At 35.9% G+C, this 18951-nt stretch overlaps 1 protein-coding gene across 1 annotated transcript; it reads right to left on the bottom strand.

Moving 5' to 3' along the window:
* Positions 1-11266: 11266 nt before the first annotated feature.
* LOC145112570 (uncharacterized) lies at positions 11267-13012 on the bottom strand. Its single transcript, XM_079048721.1, has 5 exons — positions 12476-13012; positions 12157-12193; positions 11846-12072; positions 11526-11705; positions 11267-11455 (listed from the first exon to the last, which is right to left on the bottom strand). Exons 1-5 carry the CDS (start codon positions 13010-13012, stop codon positions 11267-11269), a joined length of 1170 nt encoding a protein of 389 aa, XP_078904847.1.
* Positions 13013-18951: the final 5939 nt, after the last annotated feature.

Below are 18951 nucleotides of genomic sequence, written 5' to 3'. Positions count from 1 at the left end.
TTCTCTTCAAAACATTCTCGAATGTGGTTATAACGAGACTTTATGTGCTTACTTTTGCCATGAAAAACCAGATTTTTTTTACCAATGCGATTGTTGATGTGTTATCAATCTTTATTACCACCTCCTGTAGCTTAGAACACAAATCACATAACCAAATTGCTTGACAACATGCTGCACATGCAACCATGTATTCTACTTCACACGAAGATAATGCCACCGTTTCTTGTTTCTGTGAACACCAAGTTATAGGTGACCTTCCAAGAAAACATGTCCAGTTGTACTTCTTCCATCATCGATATCGATGTTGTGCCTACTATCACTATATCCAACTAACCAACTTTACTGGTTACTCTCGTGTATATCTAATACCATATCCCAAAGTTCCTTTTATATACCTCATAATTTGTTTTATTGTTGGCATGTGTGACCTTTTAGGAGTTTGCATATACCTGCTTGTAATGCGCACTGCGTATGTAAGATCATGTCGTGTTTGAAATAAGTATCTTAGTCTTCCCACAAGATTTCGATATTCTGTGGCGTCTGTGTCTTCCTATTTAGAATTCATTGAGAATTTCATGTTTGAATCCATAGGAAAAGTAGTTGGATTACAATCGTGCATTCCTGCATCTTTGATACACTTCAATACGAAGATAATATCTTAACACACCTAGATCAATCATATCAAGATAAAGTTTGTGGCCATTGCTTGCTTGAACTTGGATATGATGCTTATGCTTGTTCCTGTAACCACCAGGTTGTCTACATAAACTCCGACCAGAATTAAATCTGATGCAATACATCTTCGATACACAACTTATTCTTGCACAAATCTTTGAAACTTCATTCATTTAAGAATTCCATCTAGCTTGATAGTTGGAATGTTCATCATAATTTAAAGAAAGAAGTAGTTGTATGTTCTCGACTAGAAAATTTCTTTCATAGTCATCATATCTGCGTAGTGCTTGTATGGTCCGACTTGACGTTCGTAAAGGAGGAGCTTCACGGTCTTCATGTTCATCATCATGTTCTTGATCTTCATTGGAAACGTTTGGCTGTTCTACTTCACTTTCACTTTCACCACTTCCTTTTTCTGTTTGTTCACTAATACTGAGGTTTGTCCCGTTTGTTACCGATCCTTCACCCGTATCTACAATACCTGACCATTGATCCCAAAACATTTCTGGTTTATGGGTTGAGTTAGAATCATTTAGATATTTCTCATCCCAATTTGCGTCTTCGTTAAAAATTACGTCTCGTGATACAATAATTTTGCGACACATTGGATCATACAATCTGTATGCTTTTGTTCTTTGATCTGATCCAAGGTGAATCGTCTTTCTTGACCGGTCATCTAGCTTCCTTAAATTTGTTCCATCTACTTTTGCATAGGCAATACATCCAAATACTCGTATATGTTGAATGTTGGGTTTTTGTTTGTAATATAGCTCATATGGAGTTTCCTCTTTCACTGTTCTTGTTGAAATCCGATTTAAGATGTAGGTTGCATGATTAACTGCTTCACCCCAAAGGTAGTTTGGAACTTGCTTTTCTTTTAAGATACTTTGTGTCATCTCGATAAAAGTACAATTTCGTCTTTCTACTACCCCGTTCTGTTGTGGCGTGTATGGGGTTGTAAGATGTCTTATCATTCCTTGATCTTCACAAAGTGTATTGAATTCTTGTGAAGTAAACTCATTACCTCTATCCGTCCGAAACACACAAATTAAGTTATTTGTTTCTTTTTCTATAGTAACCTTGAACTTCTTGAAATAGGTTATTGCATTGCTATTTTCTTTCATAAGGTAGTACCACATGAATCGTGAGTAATCATCTATTAAAACAAAGATATACCTATTTCCAGCAATGGTCGATGGTATTTCCAGCAATGGTCGATGTTGAGATTGGACCGCATAAATCTCCATGAATAAGTTCCACGGTTTCTTTTGACGAAACTTGGAACAATTTGGGAAAGGTTTTAGACTATGTTTTCCCATTATGCACGACTCACATAGTTGATTGTTCCCTGTAATATGTGGTAAGCCGATAACAAGGTCCTTCTTTATATATTTGTAATTTTGTCAAAGTTCACATGACCTAGTCTTGCATGCATGCCACAACCAATTTTGTGTTGAAAAGTCATGATTTTCTTTTTCGTGTATTGAAAAGTCATAGACATGCTAGAATACATTTTGGAATATGTTTTGAAACAAAACTACTTAGAAAAAATGAAAAAATATGGTTAATAAAACTTTGGTGGTCGACCATTTGGATTATCTTGGATTAGAGGTGGCAAAAATCGACATGACCCAAAACCTGACACGAAATAAACGAGTTTGGGTTAGAGATTCGACACGTTTAATTAAATGGGTTAACACAACACGACATGAAAATTAAATGGGTAATGTTAGGGTTAATACTTTCAACTCGAACCCAACACAAAAATAACTCGTTTAATTAATTATATATATATATATATATATATATATATATATATATATATATATATATATATATATATATATATATATAATTATAGATTGTACATTTGTATTGGGCTAAACTCTAAGGAAACATATTGGGTTAAATGTAGGGGAAATAGACTTATTAAGGTAATTAACTTTTCGGTTTGTTCACATGTGTGTAACTATATTTTTTTTGTACACATCTAGGTAACAAACTTTTTGGAAGTGTTCAGATATCACCATTATGACCGGCTGTAGCAGGTTACATCCGGTCATAATTGTCATATGTGGACACTTCTAAAAAGTTTGTTACCAAGATGTGTACAAAATAAAAGATAGTTACACAGATATGAACAAACCGAAAAGGTAAGTGTAAATTACATGAATGGTCCCTGTGGTTTGGGTAATTTATACGTTTGGTACCTAACTTATTTTTTAATTCGGATGATCCCTACTGTTTATTTTTGTTGTGCGTTTGGTCCTTATCTTACCTCAAAAGACTATTGTGTCCTTTTTAATTTATTTTTAAATTAATTTTCTTATTTATGTATTTATTTTTTATATATTTAAAAAAATTAATAGACCCCACATATTTGTATCTCGTCACCCTAAGCCTGGAACTACATTTGAGAAATTTAAGCTGTGTCCCACTAGTCACCATCCCGTCTCTCTTCCTTCTCAACTTCTATTTCCTTTCCATATTTAGTGACATCGACGTCTTAACCATCCCTTTTTTTTCGGTTCTTCAACTCTGGCGAACCAACACCACAAGCCTTCTATTGGGCTGTGGTGGTGCAAAATTCAACAAAGAGACAGTGGGTTGTGGCATTGGTTCGTCGGAGTTGAAGGACCGAAAAAAGAAGGGATGGTGAAGACGTATATGTCACTAAAGATGGAAAGAAAATAAAAGTTGAGGAGGATGAGAGATAGATGATGACTGGTGGGACCCATCTTAAATTTCTCAAATGTGGTTTCAGGTTTAGGATGAGGAGAGATATGTAGAGTCTATTAATTTTTTTTAATATATAAAAAAAAATATACATAAATAAGAAAATTAATTAAAAAGGGGACAATAGTATTTTGAGGTAAGACAAGGACCAAACGCACAATAAAAATAAACAGTAGGGATCATCCGAGTTAAAAAATAAGTTAGGAACCAAACGCACAAATTACCCAAACCACAGGGACCATTCGTGTAATTCACTCTTACATTTTCGGTTTGTTCACATATGGGTAACTATCTTTTTTTTGTACACATCTACGTAACGAACTTTTTGGAAGTGTTCACATATGACCATTATGACCGGATGAAACCTGCTACAGCCGATCATAATGGTTATATGTGAACATTTCCAAAATGTTCGTTACTTAGATGTGTACAAAAAAAAGGATAGTTACCCAGATGTGAACAAACCGAAAAGTTAATTACCTTAATAATTCTATTGGATGAGTAGCGGAAGTGGGTACCTGCTTTCGAAACCGGAACCGCCTTAGAACTGTCAGTTCTGGAAATGGAACTGTCTTAAGCGTTCCGATTCCGGTTCCTAAGGATGTGGAACCGCCCTAAGCGGTTCCTGTTCTATTTTTTTTTTATTTTTACAAAACCGATACCGGCCGGTTCTGGTTCCAATAACGGATATCCAGAACCGGCGGTTACCCGGAACTGATACCGACGGGTACCTGCCTTTTTATAAATATATATATATATATATATATATATATATATATATATATATATATATATATATATATTCAAATTTTATATTTTGGTGCCTTTGTTTTTTAAAAATTACGTTAAAAGAACTAATGGTGGAAAGTATTCGTTTTTAGGGTTTGTTTTTTATTCTCTCAATCGAAAGACACATTCTCACCATTTCTCGTCCCTCTGGTAGATTCGATTTGCTGGTTTTGCTCGACTCATTCGATACGCTAGAGTAGAAGACGGTGGACTCCCTCAATTCGAGTTCGTGTCTCACCATTTCTCTTCCCTCTGCTTGATTCTGGTTTGGTTCTAAGAAGGTGTTTGGCAAAGCTTAAAAAAGAAGTTTTTTGACTTATTATCATTTCCCACCTTTATAAATCAAAAAGAATGTTTGGATAAAGACTTTTTTTAAAAGCAAAGTTATAGTTGTTTGACACTTCCAAGAAATCATTTTCCATAGAACAAATTACGCGAATGGTCCTTTAGGTTTTGGTTTTTTCCCTAATGTAGTCCCTACGGTACTTTTTTCCCTCAAATAGTACCTACGGACGATAAGTTGCACGCGTTTGGTCCCCGAGTTGGATGTCCGTCCATTCCAACGTTAAGCTGCCCCCATGTGACTTGCACATGAGGGTATTTATGTCATTTTACCCTAAAGGACATTTTCTGAACAATTTATTAACGCCTATATTACTTCTTCTTGTTCTTCCTCCCAATTCAATCGATCACTACTACTGTTAGAGAAAGAAAGCTGTGGAAAATGCCGATATGTGATTGTGGAAATTGTGATCTAGCCATCGTCACTTCCTGGTCAGATTGCAACCCTGGAAGGCGATTTTGGTATTGTCTTCGTAATGAGAGAAGGTGTGGTTGGATCAGGTGGTTTGATGATCCATATGCCCTAGATCGATGAAAGTGATACCTGGGTTACTCAAGTCTATGAACAAGCTCCAAGAATCCCTTCAACAAGCTATCATGCAAGCTAGAATGTATAAGTTAACCATTCTCTTCAGTTGGGGTCTTTTTGCAATTCTTTACTTGAAGCATGATTGAAGTTGCGTCTGAATGTGGCGTCTGAATGCAGGAAGTATTGTCGTGGTCATAGGGTTAATGTACTGGTGGTCTTATTTTGAGTCTGAAGACAGGAAATTGTAGCATGGTTTATGTAGTGTTTGTGTCAGTTTTGAGTTTGAATGCAGGAAATTATGTTGTGGTTAATGTTGTCTTAATGTTATAGTCTTTGTGTAATCAAATGGTTTAATTTCAGAACAAGGTTATTATAGCATGGCTTATGTGTGTTGCATTGTTTCCATTTGTGCATACACTTTGAATATCCCAAATATTATTTGAAAAGAACACCAATTTAACAAAAATGCTATTGTATATGACAACAGCAGTTCACATTGTTTCATAGTTTACCAATGTGTACAAAGATTCATGATCAACATGCATGATCATACAAAAATAGGATCCCAGATGTCACACCTCCGAACCGGGACGGCGGAAACGTCCGGGGGCGGGTGACTTCATCTTGTAATATCATAATAGTTGATTATAAATGAGACATAGCAACCACACATCATACATTACTGATACCAACATGCATTGTTACAACTTTGTATTTGTTCATGAAATTACATCCAAAAATAACACAATGTATGATGTTTCAAAAATACAACAATTATCATAGCTGCAAACCTGCTTACTGAGTTCCTGAGAATACAAGTTGCTTTGAAAAGCGTCAACATAGAATGTTGGTGAGTTCATAAGCATATTTGTAAGAAAACTCTGTATTAGTTTGTAAACTCCAGAAAATCCAATATTTTCTGTAAAAATAGTTTGTGAGTCTCGTTTCAAATCATGTATAATTGCATGTGTATTCTTTGTTTACCTTGTTTGAAATTATATAGAGAGTGTTCCCCGAAAATCCATTTTCTGTTATACGCAAAGTTGTGGTCTTAAAACCCTAGGACCAGAGTGGTGAAATTAGTTGCAAAATAGACGACACGTAGTTTTGTACTTTATAAAACGAGTAGAGTGTATGTTTTGCGTAAATTTTAAAATAATATTGTTATTCTCTATGTGAGTCGTTACAACCATACTAATGTGACTAAAGCGCCTGTCTTGATGTTCTTCAGGCGCCAATTTCTAAAGATAATTGTCACCCTAGACTGGCTTGTCTAGCTGTAGCGAACAACTCAGGTATGGGGGTGTCAACCTCGTATAGATCTATATACAATATCCCACTCCCCCTCCAGGAGACTCTGGTTATAACTACAGGACTTACGATGTACACTAGGTAGGTACGAGTGAAGGAGTGTCTCACAAGAGCCTTAACAGAATTTACGCAAATATTGAATCCCATTATTTAACGTTATAAATAATGTTACTAGTGTATATTTTCGACTGTAGTTTATGACACACAATAATCCATGTCGTAATTTACACAGTTTACTAGTTTACTAGGAGTGTTTAAAAAGAATCATTGACAGACAACTTATGACACACAATTTTTTGTGGAAAAGTGAGTTTGTCCCATTTTTCTACTTTTGTCATAAATGGCTCATTTTTACTATTGTTGTCGAAAATAGTCCATTTTTACCATAAATGTCAAAAATAGCCCATTTTTACTATTGTTGTCGAAAATAGTCCATTTTTACCATAATTGTCACAAATAGCCCATTTTTACTATTGTTGTCGAAAATAGTCCATTTTTACCATAATTGTCAAAAATAGCCCATTTTTACTATTGTTGTCAAAAATAGCACATTTTTACCGAAATGGTCATAAATGACCCAGTTTTACCGAAATGGTCATAAATGACCCATTTGTGTTAAAAATTTATATATTCACAAATTTGCCATTTTGAATGAAATTTCCATATTTTTTCCATTTTTCAAGTTTTCATGACAAAAATTTGTTTTAGCATTTTCTTGGACATATTTTTGTGATCTTTAACACAAATCAAGAAAAATCAAGTTTTCACCTAGCAACTTGTTTCCATTTTTGACAAACATCAAGATAAATGAAACCATATCAAGACAACGAAGCTCCAACAACTTGAGACTTAGAAAAATCTCGAGTTCTTGGAGTGTAAGCATGAAAGATCAACTTTTCATCACACAAAAACATACATACACACAAATACATGCAAATATACAAAGATCTTACACAAGACTAGAGTTGTATCATCCCCCAAAAGAAAGAAAACTCGAAAATAAGGGGTATGAAGCTCACCTTGGGGGCTTTTTCGGCTTGTACAGAAAGATGGAGAACGTTTTCGGTCCAAGCTTGTTTTCTTGAAGAAGCTTTCGAAGTCAAGGTGGTTCTAGGAAGCATAGACACGAAAATGGAGTTGTATGAGGAAGGATTCTTAGTGTAAACTTGGAGCAAAACAATAAAGTTTACTCAAAACTTACTAAGAAGTCTTAAGGTTGATTCTTGGTGATGTAGAGCTCGAAATTTTCTTGAGGACACAATGGAGCTTGATGTGTGTGAAACGAACTAGTTTTAATCCTACTAACTTAGACACAGAAACAAACACACGAAAGGCAGTGTACCTATCAATTAGCAGCTTAGTTCAGGTAAGTAGGGTATCGAACACAAGGAACGGTAAACAATTAAGATTATTACTAATATCATCTAAATGAAACAAGTAAAAAGAAGGGTTTTTCTCTATTTTTGCAAGACTAGAAACGTAAACAATTAACTAAAACTTAAACTACCAACTAAGCAAGCAAAGATCAACTAAATTCAATAATAAAGAAGACTTCTGTTTAGGTTTGAATCCTTTATTCCTATGGTTGATTTTATGGAAAGTGCAATGGATTAACTTTTCATTGGCTACCGATTAGTGTGATTAGGTTCACGTTCGCTATTTCTAATCCTTAGAAAACAAATCAATTCAAATAGTGGCCAGTTTGTTAAATTAATAGGTTTTCCAGTTTATTGATTCGGGTTAAGTAAGACTTGTAGTGGTTAATTAAATTGGTCGTTCAATTAACCTCTTGTTGATGGTTCGTCACACAAGCTCACACATTAACTTACCTATTCTCTATTAACCCTGGTTTCACGTTCGTATTCCTAGGCATATAACAATGTTTTCACATAAATCATATGAGATTAGCAATTAAGAGATGGTCATACAACTTAATATACTGGTTAATTAATAGAAGAATAGTTATAGTTAACACATAAGATTCTTTAACAAGCTTAACAAAACATAATCACCAAATTAAAGTAATCCAACCATAAAATCATACCATAATCATAAAGTCATCTATCCTAAACAGAAGATAATAGTTTTAGCTCATGATTACAGTAAAACAAAAATCAAAAACGAAGTCAAGTAGCTCAAACATAGTTCAACTTAAAGAATAAGTAAGAATGGACTTGAATTTGCCTTGATTCTTCACAAAATTGGATCTAGGGTTGATTCTATGGCTTCCAGCACCTTAGCAGGTCTTCTAATCGTAGCTTCTCCTCCAATGATTTCTTAGAAAAACCGGGTATCGATCTGAAATCCCCTTTTTATAGATTAGAGGCGACTCGTCGAGTCCAGGGACTGACTCGTCGAGTCCCTCATTAAATCCCCGTGTACGGCAAGGCAAGGACTCTTCTGCTTCGAGAATATTCGTGGGAACTCGTCGAGTCAAGGGTCAACTCGCCGATTCCTTCTTGGTTTTTTGGCTCTTTTCTTTTTTCTTTGATTCCCAAGCTCCCGATAGCTTCTCCTGCTTCCTTTTGCTTACGAGCACTTCTTATGAACTGAAAATATAATTTAAACGTAATTAAGCATCTTTTGTTCCATAATTGCATTAAAATAGTCAAAAAGTATTAATATTCTTATACAAAATATATGACTATATATGCACATATCAAATTATCCCCACACTTGACTTTTGCTTGCCCCCAATCAAAACTGAATTTTAAACATACTAAAATCGCATAAAACAATCCTAATCAAACCCAGCCATTATGCCAAGACCTCAATGCATGCATTTGTGTCTAAAATTTTTCCTAAGGAACCCCCATACTCTAAATACTCACAATTCTCATAAACACTTGCCCACTTCTTTTGAACAACGCTCATTTTATGCATCCCTCCGAATCAATCCTTAGAAAAAAATTTTAACCTCAAGGTATTTTTGTAAAGCTACCCAAGCATACATAATCTAGAGAATTACAACTTTTAGATACCACAATGGAGCTCTTGAATTCTTCACTTTCTTTGATATTTGATCTTCAATTTGTACTTTGAATTCATCACCTTTTTGTGTGAATTTTGGTATCTTCAACTTTTGAATTTCTTCAGAATTTTTGATCTTTGATCTTCAAACTTTAAACTTGATAGCTCCAAAAATTCTTCAACTTTTTGGTAATTTCTCTCTCTCTCTCTTTTTTTACATGTATATCTCACTTTTTTTTCACTCAAATCCTACATGCTTAAGCAGGGGTGCTTAACTTCAACCCTTATTGGTTAAGATAGAAACCTTCCTGGATAGATTTCTGGTACACGATGCTAAACATATTGCGACCCTCAAACTAAGCGAGGTTGTGTTTTTGTCCCATGATTTCACTAGAATAAGGGAGGCCACAAATACACTATAACATATATTGACTCAACTAAACATTTGGGTCCTCATAGAATCATAATACTAGCATGGATCCTAATTGCTTTACCAAAATTTTCTAAATTAATCCTAGCCATATTAATGCAAAATTTTTAAAATTAAGCCTAAATTAAGATCCTAAGTTATCTAATGTAACCAATCCCCTACCCCACACTTAATTCATGCAATGTCCCCATTGCATGCTATGCATTATAAAGAAAACAAAAGTAAAAAGGGAATTGGAACAAACTCCCCTTGAATAGTAGTCGCGAGGTTGAATCCAAGTTTTTACATTGTGACTCGCCGAGTTGTAGCGCGAAAAGGCAGAATCCAATTTTTTACACTGGGACTCGTCGAGTAGGTAAGTGCACTCGGCGAGTCCATCGCTGGGTGGAAAATTTTTTATATTCTGCTCCAAAGTTGATTCTGATTTGTTGGGAAACTAATCAATCGAGACTCATCCATTTTTTCCTTCAGTATTTATACAATTTCCAACTCTTTTCTTGACCGGACTCTAAACTCGGACTCCATTCTCTCTCGCCTAGACTTGATACTTCTATCACTCTCGAGACCCTTTATGTGCAAACCCTTTATCCAAGTTCTGAAAAGACTAAAACAAACCATGTAATAAAAGAAAACACACCAAAAGAAAATCCTAAACTACTTGTCCAAACAAAACCAAACAAAAACAAAAATAAAATGAGAAAAGAAAAAGAAAGCAAACTCTTGTAACGGGTTGCCTCCCGTTAAGCGCTTCTTTTTGAGGAGTCTTTAGCTGGACTCCTTCCCGCTCTACGTTTCTGCGTCATCCTTCATCGGGATGCCATGCTTAATCCTTTGTGGTTTGTATTTTGTTTTGTAAGCATGTATTTTCTCTTATATGCCCTTCTTAATTCGTCTTTCCTTCTTCTTTCGGCATTGTCTTCAGATTCACACCTTGTCCTTTTTCCACACTTCTTCTTCTTTACCCCGTTCTTTGGATCCATCTTTTGTACTTCTTTTTTGTCTATCTTTATTGCCCTTTCAGTTGTCACTTCATCATCACTCGATATCAAAGATTCTTCCTCACTTTCGTCACATACTAAGGCCCAAAGTTGAGTATTCTTGTATTATGATTCTATGAGGACCCAAATGTATAAACTTAGTCACTTAATCACCCATCCTCACTTTCGTCACTGACTAAGGTCCAAAGTTGAGTAGTCTTGGTTTATCTGATTAGGTTTTGGGCTTACACAAGGAGGTTTCGACTTGAATCACAATTTTTGGATGTATAAACTTAAATAACATTGAAGTTTGATTTATACCAAACGTAGGGTTACAAGGTTACACGAAGAAGTTATCTTGTACAAGGATAGAAATCATAACCCTAATTTGCTAGTTGTGACACCAAAGTAAGTATTGTTTGTTATATAAACATAGGTGTTAACACAACCATAAAAGTAAGTTGCAAATTACATCAAAAGACATAACACTTAACAACACCCCCATCCTCACTTCTTTCCTCCTGTGTCTCCAGTTCTTTTGTCATTAGGGCCACCTTGTCCTTTAAAAGTTCGTGAATTATGCCCTTTGTTGTTGCACTTTCCACATATGACAGTGGTCCACTTCTTGGACAGTTTATGCCCACGTGTAGCAGGTTCATCATATGCCCTCTTCCTTTTCTTCTTAGGCCTACCCACCTATAAAAGTACATAAGATTAAATTATTGTTCTTCAGAAACTGCAGTTATATTGATACATGAAGATATACCTGAACAACGTGTTTGGGTGGAAGCAACTTGGTTGGGCATGGTGATTTGGGCCACATCAATCTACCATTTATAGGATCAATTTTGTGTTTGTACACTTCTGCCCATGTAACTAGCCAGTAGCATGGGTGGACCCAATGCTCCAACTCAGGAACATTCTTTGCTCTATGTTTAATCTTGTCCTATATTGCACTTATTGCATATGAGCATAACATGCCTGTAATTTCCCAATGTCTACATGTGCATGTTTTTTCATCTAAATTCACAATAAACTGATCACCCCAATGAGTAGTGACTTAAGTTGTAACCCCTTTGAAAATACACATGTGCTTTTATGCTTGTCTTTCATTTGATCAAGAAGAGTAGTGGCAGTTGGTGTTAGAGGACCATGAGATCTATCAATCTCTCTTTGGACATTGCAAATTCTCTTCATCAAATACTCTCTAATATACTCCAAACAATAAATGATAGGTTTATCCCTACCACCTTGTATTTTTCCATTCAAAACCTTACACAGGTTATTCAACAAGATGTTAGTATGTGCCCTCCCTGTTTAGTGATACAATACAAAATTAGCACAGAATCTAACATTGACAAGTAAATGTAAACATCATTTAAAGATGATGTGCTAACCTGAGAAATGAGATCTTTCCCAATGAGCTGGAGGAATCTGTATCAGCCAATCATGAGCTTCAACATTGAATTTTTTTAGCTTTTCTAATGCTTTCTCAAAATGCCTTACAATAGTAACAGTTGCACACGCCCACACCAACTATTTGAGCTCCTTATCCTTCCACTGTGTTTTCATATTATCATATATATGCTTCATATAGAACCTATGCTCAGCTTGATGGTAAAGTTTGGCAATTGCAGGAATGATGCCCCAGTTAAATATTTCAATAGTTAGTTGACTAAATAACAACAATATAAAATTAACTTGAAGTATATGTACCTTCTGCCTATCTGAGATGAAAGTGAAGTTTGAATTAGCATAAAGTTCCAGATCATCACCAAGTTGTTCCAGAAACCAGGTCCATGAATCTGTGGTTTCATTTTCAACAAGTGCATATGCAAGAGGATATATCCCATTATTGGAATCTACCCCTACGGCAGTCAAAATTTGACCAGGATAGGGACCTTTCATGAAAGTACCATCCAACCCTATGAAATCCCTTAGATTAGCCTTAAATCCTTTCTTCAATGCTCCTAAACAAATGTAAATTCTCCTAAACGTCCTTGTATCAAAATTTATATTTGGCTCAGTGTGACAATCGATCTTGACATTAGTACGTGGGTTTCTTTCCATCAACTCTAGTCCATAGTCCCTCAAGATAGCATATTGTTTCTGAAAATCCCCAAAAACATGCTTCCGAGCCAATGCCTTTTCCCGATGTACCTTCATTCTATACATGTTCATCTCGAATTTCTGGATTAGATCTTCTTGAAGTGCATTGACTGGAATGGTTGGATTACTCTCAATTTGCTTCATAATATTTGTTGCAATGAATTTGTAGTTGCAAGCTTTAATGGTTCTTGATTGCACACACCGATGTTCATTAATAGGGTGTTCACCACCCAATCATCTGTCTCTTTAGGTCTAGACACCAGTACTACCTAAGGATATTTACCCTCTTTCATATTTACTATTTTGTCCTTGAATCCAGTCCTTGACTTTGTCCATGGCCCACCACTCATATCTGGGACCACTCCTCTACACTTAGCCCTTATCCTTGTTTTGTCATTTTTTTCAAAATGTAAATCCCTTTTGGTTTCTACTGCATGTTTGTTTATATACTCTTTCACATCTTTCTTTGTTTTGAACTTCTGTCTCAATGTGAAAGCCTTTGGATGAACTACACCCTCAGAACAAGCTTTTGCTTTTCCTATGTCTCTCAACATCCTCTCTTTGTTGTTATCTTCACCTACAATAGGTGAATCAAACGATTTTGGGTCTATGACCTCCAAATCTTCACCTTCAGTAAAGTCAACACCACTACCACTTGCTTCTTTGGTCGTTTTTTGAACCCACTCAACATCTTCATCAACATGTATATGAAAATATTTCATATCAACATCTACATCATCTAGAATATTTTCTAAATCCACAAAGAAGTCTTCATCCTCACTATCATCATCTGTCCTATTACCCTCACTCTTACCATCTTCACTCCAAGCACCCTCACTAACACTTTCCTTACTTCCACTGTATTCATCCTCAAAAAACTCAACATCATGTAGATTTTTTTCCCCACCATATTATGCATCTACATCCCCCATTACCTCATAATCATCCACTGGATCAGCATCCCTTTTTGATTGGTGATCATCCCCTGTGTCAAACTGTACCCCCTAAAAGGATCACTCTCTCGATCAACTGACTATTTTTTTTTATTGATCACAGGCTCATAGGGTACAATCAACTTTGACAAATCAATGGGCTCATTCAATCCAACTTTTTACTACATGACCCAACTGATTTCCTTTTCATTCTAACCTTATTCATTTCAGGAGAATGATCCCCTTGAACTTCCTCAATACGAACCTTCAATGGGGACTTAAAGTAAGGTACTACTCTAGTCTTCCCATGTTCAATGTAAAAATTAATTTCCTTATGATTAGGCACATACCTTGCCAACTGAATGACTTCCTGATCGGTGCCAAGGGGTAACAATCCACTATCTAAGTCTGTCTCTGGAATCATGAAATGGTAAAACATTATACCTCCATCATTGTACCCTAAAACTGCCATCATATCATCTAACTCGTGGACTGAAAACACATCCATGTCCACAAAATCAAAGTGATCCACAAGGTCATCTATGTACGACCTTCCACATACGGTATTTGTGAACGAAACCCCATGATTTATCTTGAATGTGCAAAAGCTTGAAATAGAACCTGAGGTGAAAATTCAAGAACAAAATGTTATTGATTGAGGATATCAAAATAACATGTGTACAACATTTCATTAAACCTAGCATTACAAGGTCTGTGCTTACCATATTCTTTACATAGCTCAGGTGGTTGGGTGTAGCGTGGACGTAACGACCACAATGTGAGTACCATTTTCATCGACACACCCTTGAATCAGTTCAACTATGTTGTCGGACGACGATAAGAACTCACGATTGAATAAAAGGGGATGATCAAAAGGTTTTCTTGGGGAAAGAGATAGAGTGTCAAAGTCAATGTCTGAAACAAAACCTTGCCACCTTAATGGTTCTAGCTATTAAGTTGATTATTCAGAAAAGGTCCTTGTAATGTCTGGTTCCTGGTATGCATTAAATTCATTTATTTATTCATTTTAAGAGAGGAACTCGACGAGTTGGTGGCCCTAACTCGTCGAGTAGAAGGCAGATTATGCGCGGGATTTCAGCCACCTACTCGACGAGTCACGAGCCCTCGAATCAGCGAGTAGGCCTGGCAGAGTGAAACCCTAATTTCAGGGTTTTTCACCCTATTTAAGCTCCTTAACGCTCACCCCTTAGCCTCATTTACAACCTCCTTGTCCCAAACCCTAATCCATGAAAACCTAGAGCATCTTGTGAGTGTGTGAGCCATTTGTAAGCAATCTTTTGTGTTCTTGAAGATTGAAGAAGAAGAAGGAGTTAGAAGGCTTAAGAGGAAGAGATTAGATCCAGAAACTACACTTCTTTGGCTACATTTTTTGGTAAACAAGTTTCTATCTTGACATCTAGTTCATTAGATCACTTCCTTCCTCTTTTATGAAGGTTTTGGCCCAAGAATGATAACCTTTGGAGAATGGACAACCCAAGTGGATAATCTTCCAGATCTAGGACCTAAAGGGGCTGTTATGGCATAAAGGTGAAAACTTTATGCCATTGGAGCCCCCATGCAAGCCATAGAGTATCATATTAGCCTTTTTTATCCCAAAAGGCCTTGCATGTGGGGAAAAAGGTGGGAACTTTACGTGTCTAAGTAGTGTTAGGGGTTAGATCTGAGGTTGTAAGCTTGAGTTTGGTGTAAGGAAGGCTTAAGGACCAAGTTCTAGGTCCCAAGGAATTAGGGTTTGAGCTAAACCCTTTAAGAAGTGGTATTAAGGGGTACAGTAAGAAACTTTACCCTTAAAAGGACATTTTCAGGGTTTATGTGTAACATACACGTTTTGAAATCGTGTTATGTAAATTAAAAAGTTAATAATATTATGAAATATTATGAGAAATTGAGTGTTAAGTTCTAACAGATAGTTTTTACTAGAAATGAAGTAAAACTATGTTTAGAATCACTCATAAATTATTGGAAGTCTTATGAGATTCTAATTAAAAGTCAAATAGTGAAATTTAGTGAAAATATAAAATTTGAAATAAGTAAAATTTTATTATAGAAAGTTGTAGATAATATCGTTAGAAACACGTAGGCGAAAACCTCGTCGAAATCCGAGTTATAACGAAGAAGTTATGACCAATCGAAGATCCGCGATAAAACCGGCACGGTGCCGAATGACGTAAAAAGTGAGTTTTTGATAAACTACTTTTTAGCCTTAGTGATCTAAATGAAAGTCGTAGTATTCGTTAAACCGAGAAGTTCGATAAAAAGAACGCCAAAATCTGACTTCGTATGAGGAAGTTATGATTTTTACAAGTTTCAGCTTAGCAGTAGACAGCTAAAAACTCGAATTTTAGATCGAGTCATTTTTAGCCGACACAAACTAAACGAGAATCGAAGATCTCGTCATTAGTAGTGCAACGGTAAAAAGTCTGACGAAAACGGACGTCGGATGAAGAAGTTATGAATTTTTAACGGATTTACCAGTCCCGGTCTGTTAAAAATAATAATATAAAAATAAATTCAAAATTTTCCGACGAAGTCTAAACGAAAGTTGTAGAGCATAATTTTCTCTACGCGTGCATATAAAGAACGTCAAAAACGGAGCCCGTATGAGAAAGTTATAGATTTTACAAGATTTGACACAATTTTCGAGAAAAATCGCATGAATAGTGATTGCCACGTCACCCTCGCTCGGAGCTGGCCACGTGTCCGAAGCTGCTGCGTGGCATGCCCGAGGAGCGACGCGTGTCGCACAGGTGTCCGAAGAAAGCCACGTGATCCGCGCATGAAACCCACGTGATCCGACCCGCGTGTAGGCTTCTGATTCGACCGAAGAGGAGGCCCAATCCGAAGCGAGCAGGTGTCCGAACCGAACCTCACCCTGCTGACAGCTGGTCCGAGCCTCGCATGCGAGCCTCTCGCTTCCCAGCCTCGGATCCGAAGCTCCGGATCTCCTCCCCTATAAATACCAGCCTTGCGAGATTACCCGGGGAATTTTGGGAAATTGCCACTTTTCACCCCAAATTTGATATTTTTGGTATTTTGGCTTCCCCCGAAGCCCCGGTACTTATTCCAAAGCCCGAAAAGCGCCCCGAGATTCCCGAGAAGCCCGAAAAAAAATTTATCTTTTCGGTTTCGAAGCTCTACCTTCGCAGAGCCCGGTTTTCAAGAAAACTCCCGGTTTTCAACGAAGAAAGTCATATTTAAAGCCGAAGTGCTGCCCAAATTACTATTTTGACCCCCGGTTATTTCTCGGTGAGTTTAATATATAGGAACAATTGTATGTTATGTGTTATATGTGCTATGTGCTTTTCCATGTTATCATCTCGAGTTGTTGTATCTGCTATTTTATAGCAAGGTTGTACCTCTGACTTGAAGTGTATGACATAAGCATCACTTGGGTATTGGTATGAACCGTTGACCATGAAGTGTATGACATAGGCATCACTTTGGCTTCGATAGTATGCTAAGATAAGGCTGAAAGCCTAAATATTCTAGCAAAGTGATATTCTTGAGTATTTACTGTGCCATTTGTGCTGAAACTTTATTGATTTTATATCAAGTATGTAATTTGTTATGTCTCATTGATTAATATGGAAAGCTTTTCGCATTATGCCTTTGTTGTTCCTTGTTCCTTTTTTCTTCTGGCATATTACAGTATATATATGGCATAACATTATATTGTATCTATTATTGAACTCACTAAGCGTCACCGTTTACCCTTCTCAATGTTTAACTAATTTGCAGGAGATAAGCACCCAGTATAGTGATATACTGGTAGAAGATTTTAGAATAGTTTGTAATAGTACTTTTGTACTTCAGTTATGTTTGTATAAAATTACAATATCCTGGGTAGTTATGTAAAATCTTAAAACATAGTCGGTTTGTATCATATCCTTTGTAATCACTTTATCAATGTAAAATACTATTTTATGAATATGCATGTAGCATGTTTTGGAGTAACTATATTGTCAAGTATGAAAGGGGTTCTTTCAATCATGGTATCAGAGCAGTGGTTTAAGTGAACTAAATTCCATGGATTGGTATTTAGACTTAAACTATTGGAAGTTCAATATATGAACTAAATCATTGTAAATATATGGATACAAACCATAGGAAACACTTAAGTGGGGTATTGGGTAGTGATAAACCCTAGCATTCTAAGACATTAAGTTACTTCAAAAATTTTAGAGAATTAGTTTATGTAAACTGGAATTTTGAGAATTTCTAGATTTAGACATGAATTGTTAAGTGATGATACAATATGTATCTAGTATACTTTAGGTTGAATACCTAATGGGGTAAGCACTAGAATATTAAGAGGAGATATGCCTTATATTCTATTAACTGCTAAATGATAAGTAAATATAGCATGCTTTAGGTTTCATACCTATATTGCTATTATTTGAGAAAAGTTTAAGGTCTGTTGCCGACCTTGGTTTAGAAAATTTTATGTTCAGAATTCTAAGAATTTTCGTAATAGAATTTACATGAAACTTTTCGAAGTAATAAAGATACTTATGATAGTTGATATTGATAAGTTTATTGATGAACGATCGAAGGATATCGTGAAATAATAAATATGAAGTGTAATCGTAAATAGTGTATTAATACCAACAGAGTGGTATTATGCATTTAAAATATATAAGATAATATAATAACATCTTTGGAAGAAAGATGTGCGTTTGAAATACATTTGGATAAGATAAATGTTTTGGCATAACCGATGAAGTTGTTCCACCGCTGTCCAGATTAAAGCAGTGATAGTTTATAGAGTCGGAAGAACCGAGGATGGTGATAAATACTTCAACAGTATTGAAATTAATGTAGTCCAAGATTTAGAAGAATTAAATGAAGATCAAAGGAAAGGCTAATGAAGTTTTTAGACTTATTAGGCCAAGACTTTATGATGAAGTGTGTAGTTCAAGTAGTAACCCTATACAGGATGCTTAGACTTAGTATTTCATAATACTGAGTGATGATTGACTTCTATCATATCCTTACTGAAGTTCCATTGTGTGTTAAGCCGACTTTAACATACAAGATTAGGATAGTGGAATAGGTTATTTGGTTGTGAAAAGGCTGAGTGGCTTACTTGTTAGAGTAAGGTAGAGTACTTAGTTGAAGAAGATATACACT

The sequence above is a fragment of the Lactuca virosa genome, chromosome 5, assembly GCF_052849685.1.
Source record: "Lactuca virosa cultivar CGN04683 chromosome 5, Lactuca_virosa_CGN04683_v6, whole genome shotgun sequence".
Lineage (NCBI taxonomy): Eukaryota > Viridiplantae > Streptophyta > Magnoliopsida > Asterales > Asteraceae > Lactuca > Lactuca virosa.
The sequence above is the reverse complement of the archived record's forward strand: the minus strand, read 5'-3'. Positions and strand labels throughout refer to the sequence as shown.